This window comes from Macaca nemestrina, chromosome X, assembly GCF_043159975.1.
Source record: "Macaca nemestrina isolate mMacNem1 chromosome X, mMacNem.hap1, whole genome shotgun sequence".
Lineage (NCBI taxonomy): Eukaryota > Metazoa > Chordata > Mammalia > Primates > Cercopithecidae > Macaca > Macaca nemestrina.
In genome coordinates, this window is record NC_092145.1 from 25,247,185 (window position 1) to 25,263,431 (window position 16,247).

Genomic DNA, 16,247 nt, shown 5'->3' on the forward strand with positions numbered 1-16,247 from the left:
AGGCTATTATTACTATGCAGCTGGTAGGTTCAGCAGAGCTATTCTGAAGGTGAGAGAGCTGAATATTGCTTCAGTTTTCCTGGAACTGAGAGGTTTCTGAGACTTCTGACCTTTGGAGCTAAAATTGGCAACCCCAGAACAAACCAGGATGGTTGATCACCCTAGGAGATCCTGAAGTAAATAACGAAGCAAGGAAGTCAGACTTTCCATAGATGTACTTGCAATTGACAGGAATTGGTAGGTAAGGTGATGCCTAGAGATATCCATAAGTATGAGTTGAAAAGAGGTGGGGATGCAGAGGACCCTCTGAACTTAACATCTGAAAGTAGAACCAGGGTTTGGCATCCAAGGTGGCTGTAAGTGATCTCCACCAGTAACATCCATTTAGCAAATATTCTATGCAGTATTTAGTTCTAGCTTTGGAGGGTAATGCTAAGGTAGTCAATGGCAGTCCCTGCATTCAAGGAAAGGCTGAACTATCTATCTAGCCAGAGTCATCTCCCAACTTCCCACCACCACACCACACCCCCAAACAGTTTTTCCCCCAGACTACCCTATTTTGGACAATGTTATCACCATTTTCCTGGTTGCCCAGGCTCAAAAACATGGGTTTCATATTTCAGTCTTCCCTATTCTTCACCTCAACATATGCATCCACTCACCAAGTCCTCACAATTGTACTATTGCAGTATCTATAAAATGTGTCACTTCCAGTCACAGTCCTGAGTCATTAGCACATGCCTCCTGGCTCTTTCAGTACTCTTCTAGCTGCTCCAGCCCCTATTCTCCATTCTCTTCTGTCACTGTTCTCCACTTAAAGGCTCAACTTAAGCCAGGCTCCACTTCTATCCATTCCCTCAGAGGCCCCTTTCATCATCCCACCTTGGCACCTCTTCTGAGAGAGCCTTAGACCCCTGGGCCACCCTCCTCTCTCTTACTGAAATCTGCCCAAGCCCCAAACCCCCAACAAGTCATCCATCATGCAGGAAACCTTTCCTGATCTTATGACCCCACAGTGATGGCTCTTACTTCTTACTCTGTAACACTACAAAACTCCTTTATGTTCTTCTCCCAGAAAGACTATGAAATCCTGGAAGGTGAAGGCTCTGCATGTATAAGCTCCTCAGAACCTCAAGCCTCAAACATTTTCCTACATACATAGAATGCAACCAATATACTTATTGGTTAATGAAATTGAAAAATCACACAACTATGATTACCTAAAGGAAAACAGATGAGGGTAGGGGTAGAGAAGACTTTATTTTATTTTCCCTTTGTTCCTTTCTGTATGGTTAGAATTTTCGTTTTTTATTTTTATTTTTATTTATTTATTTATTTTTTGAGGCAGAGTCTCACTCTGTTGCCCAGACTGTAGTGCAGTAGTGCGATCTTGGCTCACTGCAACCTCTGCCTCCAAGGTTCAAGCGATTCTCCTGCCTCAGCCTCCCAAGTAGCTGGGATTACAGGCATGTGCCACCACAGGAAGACAGGGAGGATGCCATGTAAGTGTCTGGGAAAAGAATATTGTTCTGAGACAGTGTATTTCAGAAACAGCAAGGAGGCCAGTGTGACTGGAGAGGAGCAGGCAAGGGGGAGAATGATACATTTTTGTTTATTTGAGAAAATCTTACTTAGTACCTACCATGTACCTGACACTGTTCTAGGTACTTTACATGTATAAATTCATTTACTTCTTGCAACAACCCTATGAGACAGATATTATTATCCTAATTTGGTAGATGAGAAAACAGAGGCACAGAGAGTTTAGGTTGCTTGCCCTAGGTCACACAGCTGGTAAATGGTAGAACCAGGATTTGAATCCAGGTCATACGGCTCCAAAGTCTGCACTCTTAACCTCTATACACAGGATAAGTTGAGGTAAGGAGAACAGATCAAACATGGTCATGTTGGGTACTGGCTTCGGAATTTACTCAATGTGAGATAGGGAGTCACCAAAGAACTTTGATCTGATGTACATTTTAGTAGGTTCACCTTAGCTGTTGTGTAGATAACAGACCAGGGAGTGGGCAGGGGATGCCTACAGTAGAAGCAGGAAGACCAGTTTGGAAGCTCTACAATAAATCAGACGACGGATGATGGTGATTTGTCTCCAGGTGACAGCAAAGAAGATGGTGTTCCATGCCGGTATTGTTCCAAACTGAAAAAATATTGTATTTTTAAATAAAAATAAATAAGAACACACATGACACCAACATAAAGGCACATCCTGTGTTTGTCAGTGCTCAGACACTGGCCTTGATGCTGGGGATACTATAGTGAACAAGACCACAAGACCCAGTCCCTGCCCTTGAGCAGCTCACAGTGTTACAAGATAGTTACAGATATAAATAAGCACTTTGTATTCCAGGTGATGAATGTCATATTGAATGTATGAGTGAAATGCCTTTAGAACCAGCTGAGTGATAATTAATTCTGATGTTGGGGTTCAGAGGAAGCTGGGGGTGGAAAGTAGATTGTCAGGGAAAGTCACATAGAGTCATGTGACTGTTGAGCTGGGCCTTGAAGGCAGTCACATGTAGATGGAAGATGCAGGATGGGTACCACACAGAAACAGCATTTCAAGCAGTGGAAACACCAGAGGCAAGAGCATCAAAGTGTGGAAAGCATATGATGTGACAAGGTGATGGGATGGGGCAGAGTGGTAATGGCTGAAGATAAGGATGGAAGAGTTCTGGCCATTTTGTGAAGGGCCTTGTAGAAGAAGCCAAGAAGTTCTGATTCTAGCTAGTAGACAATGAGAAGTGATCGTATAGCTTAATCATTCAGTCATTCAACCAGTCAACCAGCTGACCACTTTTGTTGAGGACTTGCTATAGGCAGATACTGCTTTAGGTTCTGAGAATATAAAGGTGAACATGTTCAGCCTATAAGAAAAACATATATGTGGGGACAAAAACATAATCTGAGCATGTTTCTTTGAGCCTGGGAGTGACATGGTCAATTTTCTCTTTGATCACTTTGGAACCAGTGTGGGGGATGGATTGAAGACATGCAAGCCTTGATACTGGGAGATCAGTTGGGATACCTGTTGGCTGTGATGAGCAGGAGCAAACAAAGCCAACAGGTTTCATAGCCACAACATGCTGATTCAAGTAGATGTGGGTAGTGAGGAAACATCTAAGGATGACGCTTAGGTTTCCAGCTTGAGACACTAGTTGGGTGTGACACACTTTGCTAAGGTAAAACAGGCAAGAAGACTGGTTTGGAAGAAAACTAATGAATTCAATTGGTAAATCGTTAAAAATACCTGAGGAGTCAACAAAGGAGACTGAGAAGGAGGATGACAGAGAAAGATGAAAAAGCAGGAGAACGTGTATTCCAAAAGAAAAGGGGCACTGAACAATGAGATCACCTGGACTCGGGAAGGGGAACATCACACACCGGGGCCTATCATGGGGAGGGGGGAGGGGGGAGGGATTGCATTGGGAGTTATACCTGATGTAAATGACGAGTTGATGGGTGCTGACGAGTTGATGGGTGCAGCACACCAACATGGCACAAGTATACATATGTAACAAACCTGCACGTTATGCACATGTACCCTAGAACTTAAAGTATAATAATAATAAATAATAAATAAATAAATAAAAAAGAAAAGGGGAGGGACCCGGTTGTTCACATCTGTAATCCCAACACTTTGAGAGGCCAAGGTGGGAGGATTGCTTGAGGCTAGGAATTCGGGACCAACCTGGGCAACATAGTGAGGCCCCCATTTCTACAAAAAATAAAAAATCCAGGCGTGGTGGTGTGAGCCTATGCTTGTTCCCAGCAATCTGATGCTTATGTAGACTCTTGAGGGATTGGAAAAAGAATCCCAAACTCTTCAGGAGGAGGAGGCCAAGTTGCCTCCAGGGGTGAGTATACCTTCTAAAAGACACACAAGAGATGTCCTTTTCCCGCCTGCCTGTCATTGTTCACCTTTCCTCCATGCCTAAGCCAATGCAGCAATTTTCCATACCTCAAGCAGCACAACTTTCAGAAGCTGCCAAGATTCTCGATGTGCTGATTAAAAAGCAGAATCTAGTTCCAGGGAAGAAAGGGAGAAAGTAGAGGGAAAAAGTGCTGGGGGAGCATATGACTCTAGTTCTAGTAGAACCCACCTGTAATCACAAATCACATTTACTCTAAATTCGTAATGTGAATTTCCCTTTGGCATGCAGGCCTAAAGGGCATGCTAGCTGGACTGAATCAAATGGGACGATCAGACCCAGTGGGAGGAGAAGTAGCACTGGGCAGATCTAACTGGAGCTGAATGTAAAAGTATTTTTCAGGGATAACAGGAACTTACCTAGAGCAGGAGTTCCCAGATGGTCATCACAATTTCACCTAGGCAGGTCAGTCGCCCCAAGCTAATGACTAGAGCCCACTCCCTGTTCTCCAAAAGATTCCTTGCATGAGCAGCTTTTACCCTCCTCTTATTCATTTTCACTGTTTTGAGCCACAGTTTTCCTGGGGTGCTCTGTTGCCTGAGGTGAAGAAGGCAGTTACCGGGAGTGCTAGATGAAACACTGATCCAGGGTATAGGAGATGGTATACAGATTAGGGAAAGGAATGAGTGGGCCACAGCTCAAAGAAGCCAGATCACAGACACATGACACTGTAAAGACCAGAGCACATGAGTGCTCTGGGACAAGCTGATGGACAATACTAAGCTTCTAGAGAAGAAGCGCAGGATGGGTCTGTCTTGGCTCCGTTCACAATGATGTTGCATGAAGACTGTCAGCTTTCTACCCTGGAGTGGCAGGAGGTGGTATCCTTCTTGAGGGTGGATGCAGGTTTTCAAGGCTATAGGATGATGCTACACAGCTTGCATTCCATCTCTGGTCAGCAACTTACATTCTGGAGAGAACAGGTGGGACACATAGAGCTTGGCAGACCTGGGTTCAAATCCCAGTTCTTCCACTTGCTAGCTGTAGAAAATTGGGCAATTTAATTACCTTCAATTAACTTTTTTGTGGTAGCCTTCCCAAGTTATGAAATGGTGATAATATCACCTCTTAGAGATCTTGCAAGGATTGTGATAAGAGGTATTACTAATATTAATAATAATATTATATTCTTTTCACATTCTAAATACTCCCAGCCATTGTTACAACCCCCCTGACCCCTTCTGCAACCCACAAATCTTACCCCCTAGTGAACTAAACCAGTTCTTCCTTAGGAAAAAGGTGGAAATCGCTTTCTGAGAGTTGGAGGGCTGCTATATAAAACTCAGCATGACCCCCTGACTAGTGTCTTGAAGAATGGACTTCAAGAAAGATTTTCAATGAAAAAAGCTAGAAACATTAATTGAATATATATTTTCTCCCCTCACCCCACCCCATTCCACAAGCCATAGACATTGGCCAAAAAGGTATGTGTTTTTTTTACTCAACTCCTCTTCTGCAGGGGAAGGAAGGATTTCAGCCTACTAGTTGTAACTATATGAGTCCTTTTTTTAATGGGGCAAGAAGGTTCTGAGTCCTGAGTGACAAATGAAAATGTCTTCAGGGACCATATTATGTCCCTGAAGAGCTCCTCTGGCTTGCATGAATCACACCTAAAATACAACAAAGTCGGAGCAATCCAGAAGTGTGAAGTGTCCTATTTATCCAGCTCGACAGGAGCAGAGCCTTTCCAAGGATTGCTTTCTCCCTGCAGAGTGCCCTCTGCTGGGCTTCCTGGCCACTGGCATTTTGGCATCTCAGGCCAACAATGATGCTCTTTCCTGGCTATGTAGGAACCAAATTGCAACCAAATGCCTCTTGGCCACATTCAAGCAGCAATATAACCAGGACCCAGTTTTTGAATTGTCTCCACATACTAACCCTTGAAACCAATGTATTACTTTCCTGTTGCCGCTGTAACAAATTACCACAAACTTGGTGGCTTAAAACAACACAAATCTATTATCTTCTAGTTCTCGAGGTCAGAAGTCTGAAATCAGCTTCACCGGGCTAAAGTCAGAGTGTCGGCAGGGCTGATTCCTTCTGGAGGCTCTAGGAGAGGATTCCTTGCCTCGCCTTTTCTGACTTCCAGAGGCCTCTTGAATCCTTGACATGTGATCCCTTCCTTGCATCACTCCAACCACTGGCCTCTGTCATCACATCTCCAAAACTGCCTACTCTGATCTCCTGACTCCCTGTTGTAAGGACCCTTACAACACTGGGCTCACAGGGAAAATCCAGGATATTCTCTCCATCTCAAGATCCTTAGCTTAATCATATCTGCAAACTAGATTTTGCCAAGTAAGGTCATATATTCATAGGTTCCAGGGATTCACATGTGGACATCTATGCGGGGGGCATTATTCAGCCTACCACACCCAGGGCTTCTGCAACATGGAATAGCAAAAAGACCATTGCACCAGGAGTAAGGAGAACTGGATTCCAAATCCCAGCTCTGCCGTCCCTTTCTAGTTTGGTAACCTTGGGCAGGTCCCTTTATCTCTCCAAGCCTCAACTTTTTTTTTTTTTTTTTTTTTTTTTGAGAGGGAGTCTCACTCTGTCGCCCAGCCTGGAGTGCAGTGGCTCGATCTCGACTCACTGCAAGCTCTGCCTCCCTGGTTCACGCCATTCTCCTGCCTCAGTCACCCGAGTGGTTGGGACTACAGGCGCCTGCCACCACACCCGGCTAATATTTTTTGTATTTTTAGTAGAGACAGGGTTTCACCATGTTCTCCAGGATTGTCTCCATCTCCTGACCTTGTGATCTGCCTGCCTCGGCCTCCCAAAGTGCTGGGATTACAGGCGTGAGCCACCGCACCCGGTCCCAAGCCTCAGCTTCTTTACTTATGAAATGGAGATGAGATAATAACTCATAGTTCACAACATGTTATTGAATGTATAAAAAGCTCTTTCCTAGCATAGTAACTAACATAGAGTAGGCACTCCATAAACGTGCTGTATAGGCAATGTTTGTGTGGGGAGACAGAATGAGTAGTTAGAAGGCTACAGTAATAGTGCAGATGAAAGATAATAAAGTACTGAATGAAAAAGGCAATAGCAAGAATGGAAAGCAGGAGTGATAAGATAAATAGAGAGGTGCACATGAGTCCAGATTTATACATTTCCTTGGGCTTAGGATAAAATAGGCCTCATTTTCCATGATCATTGGACTTTATCAACAAAGAAAGGCTTCTACTACTTCTCAGCCTAACGACCTTAAAAAAACCCCAAAGTATAAAAGTGTCAACTTGAAGGCCAGCGGTGGTAGAATGTGCAAAGGCACAGAGACACAAACTGGTAACAAAAGGGGACAAGATGTAATCTCTATGGTTGACATGAGACGGGATGAACTCTTGGTGGCTGTCCACAGGTCTCACACAAGCTGCTGGCCTGTATGTCGATTTCCAACATCTTCCACTTACAAGTGGTGTAGCCCTGGGCAAATAAGTCACCCTCTCTGTGTGCCTTGATTTCCTCACCTGTAAAATCAAGGTATGAATAGTACCTACCTTACAGAATTGTCATGAAGGTTAAATGAAAATCCATGTTGTATATTTAGCACAGTACCTGGCACTTAAAGGCCCCATAAATGTTAGCTGGTATCATCCATTGCTGCAAGAAGAATCAGATGCCCCAGAAGGATAGGGTTATTTCCTCAAAGCACCTCCCACTCCAAGAAGAGCCTCAAATACTGATTCTCCCACCCTGTCATGTCCTACATTTCTTTCAATCCACACACACCTCTCTCTCTACAGTTGTACCCCAGGCCAGTAAAAGCAATATGAATAAAAGGAAACACAAATCCTCTCTATCTCTCTCTCGCTCTTTCTCTTTCATGTATGTATGTGTTATTTTAATATATGTAATGTGTGTACTATATAGTGTACATATGTATCTGTGTATTTTGTATATAACATATACATTACATATATAAAATAGTGTATATATGTATGTGTATATATAAATATATACAGTTCTGTGGCACATAATGATGTTTCAGTCAACAATGGACCACATATATGATGGTGGTCCCATAAGATTATAATACTGTATTCTTACTGTACCTTTCCTGTGTTTAGATATGTTTAGATACACAAATACTTACTATTGTATAATAATTACAGTATCCAGTACAGTAATAAGCTATAGGTTTGTAGCCTAGGAGCAATAGGCCATACCATATAGCCTAGATGTACAGTAGGCTATACCATCTAGGTTTGTGTAAGTACACTGTGATGTTCACACAATGACGAATTGCCTAATGATGCATTTCTTAGAACATATCTCTATCATTAAGAGATGTGTGACTATATATATTTGCATGGGTGTGCACTCACACACATATGCACTTTTGTGTTGTTTGGAAAATCCCTTTGCAAAATGGTGTCTGGGCTGGAACAGGGAGAGGTAGTTAAGGGGCATGTTTGTTTCTTTTGAAATTACATAGATACATTCTCACTGTGAAAATATATGACAAGTTATCCAGGTGCAGTGGCTCATGCCTGTAATCCCAGCACTTTGGGAGGCCGAGGCAGGCAGATCATCTGAGGTCAGGAGTTCGAGACCAGCTTGGCCAACATGGTGAAACCCCGTCTCTACTAAAAATATGAAAATTGGCCAGGCATGGTGGCGGGTGCCTGTAATCCCAGCTATTTGGGAGGCTGAGGCAGGAGAATTGCTTGAATCCGGGAAGTGGAGGCTGCAGTGAGCCAAGATTGTGCCACTGCACTGCAGCCTAAGTGACAGAATGAGACCCTGTCTCAAAATAATAATATAAAATATATATTTATATATATATTATATGACAAGTAAAAAGTATTCAAAGCAAATCGTGACTCTTCAGCCCCCAACAATCCCATTCCCCTCCTCAAAGTTATTCACTGTTTGTTAACAGTCTCTTTTCTATGCATTCTGTGCATTTACATCCACATATATTTGAGTTCGGGGGTTTTTTCATAAGTGAGCCAAGACTCTAGAAACTGATTTGTGATTTGTCAATCAACAACATATCTTGGAAGTCTCTTTATATCCATACATATAAACCTGTCCCATTATTTTCACACTGCTGCATAATATTTTATAGTAATATATGTACCAGTCTAGTCACTCAGGAAGAGGTATTTATTAAATGTCACTACACCTTTGTCCTTAGGCAAGATGCAGCTAAATCATCACAAGCAGATGGCTGGTCTAGGCACCATGAGAAATCAGGCCTGGCTTATCCTGACTACCTTCCTAGAGCTCCTCTCCTAGGAGCCTGGTTCCAATGGCAGACTCTGTTGAAGGGGGATTTGGGAGGGAAGAGATCCATGCAGCAGAGAATACCAGTGTGATAGGTAGAAAAATGTCCCCCAACAAGGATGTCCATGTCTTAATCTTGGGAACCTGTGAATATGTGACTTCACATGGCAAAAGGTACTTGCAGATGTGATTAGGTTAAGGATCCTGAAATGGAGGAGTTATCCTGGATTGTCCAGGTGGACCCAATGTCATCACAAGGGTCCTTTAAAAAGGGAAACAGGGGGCTGAGTGCAGTGGCTCATGCCTGTAATCCCAGCACTTTGGGAGGCCATGGCGGGTGGATCACGAGGTCAGGAGTTCGAGACTAGCCTGACCAACATGGTGAAACCCCGTCTCTACTAAAAATACAAAAAAAAGTAGCTGAGCGTGGTGGCACACGCCTCTAATCCCAGCTACTCAGGAGGCTGAGGCAGGAGAATCGCTTGAACCCGGGAGGCGGAGGTTGCAGTGAACCAAGATGGCACCACTGCACTACAGTCTGGGCAACAGAGCGAGACTTTGTCTCAAAAAAAAGGTGGGGGCGGGGGGGAAAGAGAAAGGTCAGAGAAGAAGACGTGGCCATGGAGTGATGTGTCCAGGAGCCTAGGAGTGCAAGCAGCCTCTGGAAACTGAAAAAGATAAGGAAATGGACTCTTCCCTAGAGCCTCCCGAAGGAACACAGCTCAGCTGACACCTTGACTTCAGCCCTGTAAGACCCACTTTGGACTTCTGACCTTGAGAATTGTAAGATACTACATTCGTGTTAAGTCAGTTTGTGGTAGTTCATTACAGCAGCAAAGGAAAACTAATACAGCTAGACACCTGAGAGTAGGAGAGAGGCAAAGATAACTTAAATGTGCATGCAGATCACCTGGAGATCTTGTTAAACTGCAGACTGCTTCACTAGGTCTTGAATAAAGCCTGAGATTCTGCATTTCTTCTTTTCTGTCTTTCCTTTTTTTTTTTTTTTTTTTTTTTTTTTTTTTTTTTTTTTGAGACATAGTATCACTCTATTACCCAGGCTGGAGTGCAGTGGTGCGATCTCGGCTCACGGCAACCTCTGCCTCCCAGGTTGAAGCAATTCTCCTGCCTCAGCCTGCCGAGTAGCTGGGATTACAGATGCCCACCACCATGCCCAGCTCATTTTCATATTTTTAGTAGAGACAGGGTTTCGCCATGTTGGCCAGGCTGGTCTTGAACTCCTGACCTCAGGTGATCTGACCGCCTCAGCCTCCCAAAGTGCTGGGATTACAGGCATGAGCCAGCGGGCCCGGCCGAGCCTCCGCATTTCTAAAAAGCTCTCGGGTCAGCCGGGCGCGGTGGCTCAAGCCTGTAATCCCAGCACTTTGGGAGGCCGAGATGGGTAGATCACGAGGTCAGGAGATTGAGACCATCCTGGCTAACATGGTGAAACCCCGTCTCTACTAAAAAATACAAAAAAAAAAAAAAAAAAAACTAGCCGGGTGAGGTGGCGTGCACCTGTAGTCCCAGCTACTCGGGAGGCTGAGGCAGGAGAATGGTGTGAACCCGGGAGGCGGAGCTTGCAGCGAGCTGAGATCCAGCCACTGCACTCCAGCCTGGGAGACAGAGCAAGACTCCGTCTCAAAAAAAAAAAAAACAAAAAAAAACCTCTCGGGTCATACCAATGCTTCTGATACACACTTTGATTAACAGTGTGTTAATTTGATTAGCAGAGACTAGAAGACACTCAATACCCATGTAACATTTTACACTTTGTGAAGCCTTTTCATATCTATCACACCTCATTTTTTAAAATTTACTTTTATTATACTTTAAGTTCTGGAATACATATGCAGAACGTGCACGTTTGTTACATAGGTATACATGTGCCATGGTGGTTTGCTGCACCCATCAATCCATCATCTACGTTAGGCATTTCTCCTAATGCTATCCCTTCCCTTGCCCCCCACCCGCCCAATAGGCCCCTGGTGTGTGATGTTCCCCTCCCTGTGCCCATATGTTCTCATCATTGTTCAGCTCCCACTTATGAGTGAGAACATGTGGTGTTTGGTTTTCTGTTCCTGTGTTAGTTTGCTGAGAATGATGATTTCCAGCTTCATCCATGTCCCTGCAAAGGACATGAACTCATTCTTTTTTATGGCTGCACAGTATTCCATGGTGTATATGTGCCACATTTTCTTTATCCAGTCTAACATTGATGGGCATTTGGGTTGGTTCCAAGTCTTTGCTATTGTGAATAGTGCTGCAATAAACATGTGTGCACGTGTCTCTAGAGTAGAATGATTTATAATCCTTTGGGTATATACCCAGTAATGGAATTGCTGGGTCAAATGGTATTTCTAGTTCTAGATCCTTGAGGAATCGCCACACTGTCTTCCACAATGGCTGAACTAATTTACACTCCCACCAACAGTGTAAAAACATTCCTATTTCTCCGCATCCTCTCCAGCATCTGTTGTTTCCTGACTTTTTAATGATTGCCATTCTAACTGGCATGAGATGGTATCTCATTGTGGTTTTGATTTGCATTTCTCTAATGACCAGTGATGATGAGCCTTTTTTCATATGTTTGTTGGCTGCATAAATGTCTTCTTTTGAAAAGTGTCTTTTCATATCCTTTGCCCACTTTTTAATGGGGTTGTTTTATTCTTGTAAATTTGTTGAAGTTCCTTGTAGATTCTGGATATTAGCCCTTTGTCAGATGAATAGATTGTAAAAATTTTCTCCCATTCTGTAGGTTGCCTGTTCACTTGATGATAGTTTCTTTTACTGTGCAGAAGCTCTTTAGTTTAATTAGATCCCATTTGTCAATTTTGGCTTTTGTTGCCATTGCTTTTTGTGTTTTAGTCATGAAGTCTTTGCCCATATCATACCTCATTTTATCATCCTCACAACCTTGTGATATAACTATGACTGTCTCCATGTTACACATGAGGAAACCAAGGACAGTGGTTCTCAACCCTGGCTGAATATTAGAATCACCCAAGGAACTTTTAAAACTCCCAGTGCACAGGTACCACCCCAGAATAGTTATGTTAGAATCTCTTGGTGTGTGGCCCAAACAGCAGTATTTTTTGGAATCACCAGGTGATTCCAATGCACAGCTAAGGGTAAGAATCATTACAGTACAGCAGTGCTTCTCAAAGTGTGGTCCCTAAGCAAGTAACAGCAGCATCTGGGAACTTGTTAGAAATGCAGATCTGGCCAGGCGCGGTGGCTCACGCCTGTAATCCCAGCACTTTGGGAGGCCGACACAGGTGGATCACCTGAGGCCAGGAGTTCGAGACCAGCTGGCCAACACAGTGAAACACCATCTCTACTGAAAATACAAAATTAGCTGGGCATGGTGGTTGCACACCTGTAATCCCAGCTACTTGGGAAGCTGAGGCAGGAGAATTGCTTGAACCTGGGGGGTGGAGGTTGCAATGAGTCGAGATCACACCATTGCACTCCAGCCTGTGTGACAAGAGCGAAACTCCTTCTAAATAATATTAATAATAATAAAAGGAAGAAAGAAGGAAAGAAAGAAAGAAAGGAAGGAAGGAGGGAGGGAGGGAGGGAAAAAAAGAAAGAAAGAGAAAGAAAGAGAGAAAGAGAGAAAGAGAGAGAGAGAGAGAGAAAGAAAGAAAGAAAGAAAGAAAGAAAGAAAGAAAGAAAGAAAGAAAGAAAGAAAGAAAGAAAGAAAGAAAGAAAGAAAGAAAGAAAGAAAGAAAGAAAGAAATGCAGATTCTCAGACTCACCAATGACCTGAAACTCTGGGAGTAGGGCCCAAGAACCTGGGTTTTAAGACACCCTCCAGGTGATTCTGATACACTCTCAAGTTTGAACATGGGCTTGAAAAGGGCTAACTTGACTCTGTGGAGTCAAGAGCTGGGGAAACCCAAGCACACCTTAGGTCCAGGTATAAAATTAGGCTAGGTTCTAAGCAGCTGGAATCAATCTCCCAATGGGCGTACACAAGAATAAGAACTGTTTTCAGGCTGGCAACTAGAATACTGAGTCCCCACAACACAGTCTTTCTGATCCTTTTTTAGGAGAGACATCTGCCAAAGGCCCTCTCAGACTGTCAAAACGTCCTGAAATATATTTGCGTCCAACTCTGCACCTTGCTCTCTACTCCCTCACTTCAAACACTAACCTTCCCCATTTGTGCTCTCACCTGAACTGAGTAAATAAGCTTCTAACCACTCTTCTCCCCACCCCTCTCTTCTTGGTATCCAAGATGAGAGTGGCAGGCGAAAGGTTAGTTCTAATGTACCCAAGCAAATAGATACACATCCTAAAACAGGAGTGACTTATGCAGCTGCCCCTCTGGAGTGCATCTTACCTGCTTCAGCAACACAGTCGCCCTTTGGTCTAACCTTCCCCCCTCAACCACCCCCACGTTCCTATTCCTGGAAAGTGGAAAATTCCATAGCCAAACATCAAACAGACACTTCCCAGAATGCAGCTCATCTCCTCTTCTCCTCCTCCCACAGAGGTACCTTGGGTCTATAGGATTAAGAAAGGCAAGCCCAGCAGCCACTATTCACTGACCAGAGACCTGGCCCAACATGCTGCAGAAATAATTATCAATGAGTATACTTGAGAGACAGCAGCGCAAGGTGGCGAATGGGCTCTAAACTGAATGACAGCTGTTAACAGTTTTTGGCCCTGTTTTTCCTGTCCTGAATCCTCAAATGGGTTCCAAGGGATGAGAAACGGGGGAACAGCATGCCCTACTTGAGAGAATTGGAATTTGAGGAGCTAGGAAGCAAAAGGAAAGAAACAGCTTAAATGTGTGGTAGCACTCTTGAAAGTATGCTGGGGCCCCTCAAAAAGCTCACCTGCCCTCACTTCCCACTTCAACTGATTGTGAGCATCTTGCTTGATTAAAAGCAATTCATAATAGTAACTGAGAATTAATTATTAAGAAAAAGTTTAATTAAGCTGAGATTAGTTATTTAAGCTGGTACTCGAGGTTTTGGAAGGAAAGTAGAAATTTAATGTCAAGATATAGAGGAAGAAAAAAGTATGATTGGAGTCAATTATATCTTTTGACAGACAGGAGACCTGATGAATGTCCCTGTCCCTCCAGAGTCCCTGAAGCACCATTGAAGGGAGAGGGCCTGGCGAGACAGCATGTACAGGTACTTGGGAGTTGTCTAGTAACTTGGTGGTTGGAGGGGGAGGGACTAGTTCAGGGCCCAGGGGGAGGTCTGTACTGAGGTTGCTGCCTTTAGAGAGCTGGAGAGGCAGGAGGCTGAGGACTGAAAAGAGAGGGTGAGTAATTCTTCATGACCTGTAGGATCCCAAAGATGGCGAGCTGCCAGCCTGGACTGCCAGTGAAGGCTGGAATCGTGTTGTAGCTCTGAACCCACAGCTCTTCTTCTCCTGGCTCATGAGAATTTCGGCTGGAAAGACAGCATGCCCTGGTAAGTGAAGTCCTGCCACTTCGAGACATGGAGTCATCTTTCTCATTTGGAGTGATCCTTGCTGTCCTGGCCTCCCTCATCATTGCTACTAACACACTAGTGGCTGTGGCTGTGCTGCTGTTGATCCACAAGAGTGATGGTGTCAATCTCTGCTTCACCTTGAATCTGGCTGTGGCTGACACCTTGATTGGTGTGGCCATCTCAGGCCTACTCACAGAACAGCTCTCCAGCCCTTCTCGGCCCACACAGAAGACCCTGTGCAGCTTGCGGATGGCATTTGTCACTTCCTCTGCGGCTGCCTCTGTCCTCACAGTCATGCTGATCACCTTTGACAGGTACCTTGCCATCAAGCAGCCCCTCCGCTACTTGAAGATCATGAGTGGGTTCGTGGCCGGGGCCTGCATTGCCGGGCTGTGGTTGGTGTCTTACCTCATTGGCTTCCTCCCACTTGGAATCCCCATGTTCCAGCAGACCGCCTACAAAGGGTCCTGCAGCTTCTTTGCTGTATTTCACCCTTACTTCGTGCTGACCCTCTCCTGCGTTGGCTTCTTCCCAGCCATGCTCCTCTTTGTCTTCTTCTACTGCGACATGCTCAAGATTGCCTCCATGCACAGTCAGCAGATCCGAAAGATGGAACATGCAGGAGCCATGGCTGGAGGTTATCGACCCCCACGGACTCCCAGCGACTTCAAAGCTGTCCGCACTGTGTCTGTTCTCATTGGGAGCTTCACTCTATCCTGGACCCCCTTCCTTATCACTGGCATTGTGCAGGTGGCCTGCCAGGAGTGTCACCTCTACCTAGTGCTGGAACGGTACCTGTGGCTGCTTGGTGTGGGCAACTCCCTGCTCAACCCACTCATCTATGCCTATCGGCAGAAGGAGGTGCGACTGCAGCTCTATCACATGGCCCTGGGAGTGAAGAAGGCGCTCACCTCATTCCTCCTCTTTCTCTCGGCCAGGAATGGTGGCCCAGAGAGGCCCAGGGAAAGTTCCTGTCACATCGTCACTATCTCCAACTCAGAGTTTGATGGCTAAGACGGTAAGGGCAGAGAAGTTTCAAAGTGCCTGTCTCCTCCCCACTCTGGAGCCCCAACTAGATCAACAGGAGTTACGGGGATGAGAGCACTTGCTTCAGGCAACTGACCCCTGTCACAGCATCCCCCACCCCCAGACTGAGAGGTAACTGAGGCAGGGTCCTGACTTTCTTCTATAATTGGTTTCCCCATTTTCAAATCGCCACTCCTCCCTGTCCTTCTTTTGAAATGAGCCTGTCTCTGATGTATAGGTACACTTACTCAAAGCAAGAAATGTACTGCTAAAAAGATGCTTATAGATCAAATTCTATTTTTTAGTATACCAGAGCAGCACTGTCCAACAGAAATATAATGTGAGCCACATGCATAATTTTAAATGTTCTAGTAACTGTGTTATAAAGGTAAAAAGAAACAGGCAAAACTAATACTTTATTTATCCCAATGTAACCAATATATTGTTTTCAACATGTCATCAATATAAAAATTATGCTGTTTTTTTTTCATACTAAGTCCTTGAGATATGGTGTGTATTTTGCCCTTACAAAAAAATCTCAATTTAAACTAGCCATATTTCAAATGCTCAGTAGCCA

General features: G+C 44.4%; 1 protein-coding gene across 1 annotated transcript; it reads left to right on the forward strand.

The window, feature by feature from the left end:
- Window positions 1–14,650: 14,650 nt before the first annotated feature.
- LOC105481447 (G protein-coupled receptor 119) lies at window positions 14,651–15,752 on the forward strand. The gene has a single exon (XM_024792734.2). It carries the CDS (start codon window positions 14,651–14,653, stop codon window positions 15,656–15,658), a length of 1,008 nt encoding a protein of 335 aa, XP_024648502.2. The 3' UTR covers window positions 15,659–15,752.
- The last annotated feature ends 495 nt before the right edge of the window (window positions 15,753–16,247 follow it).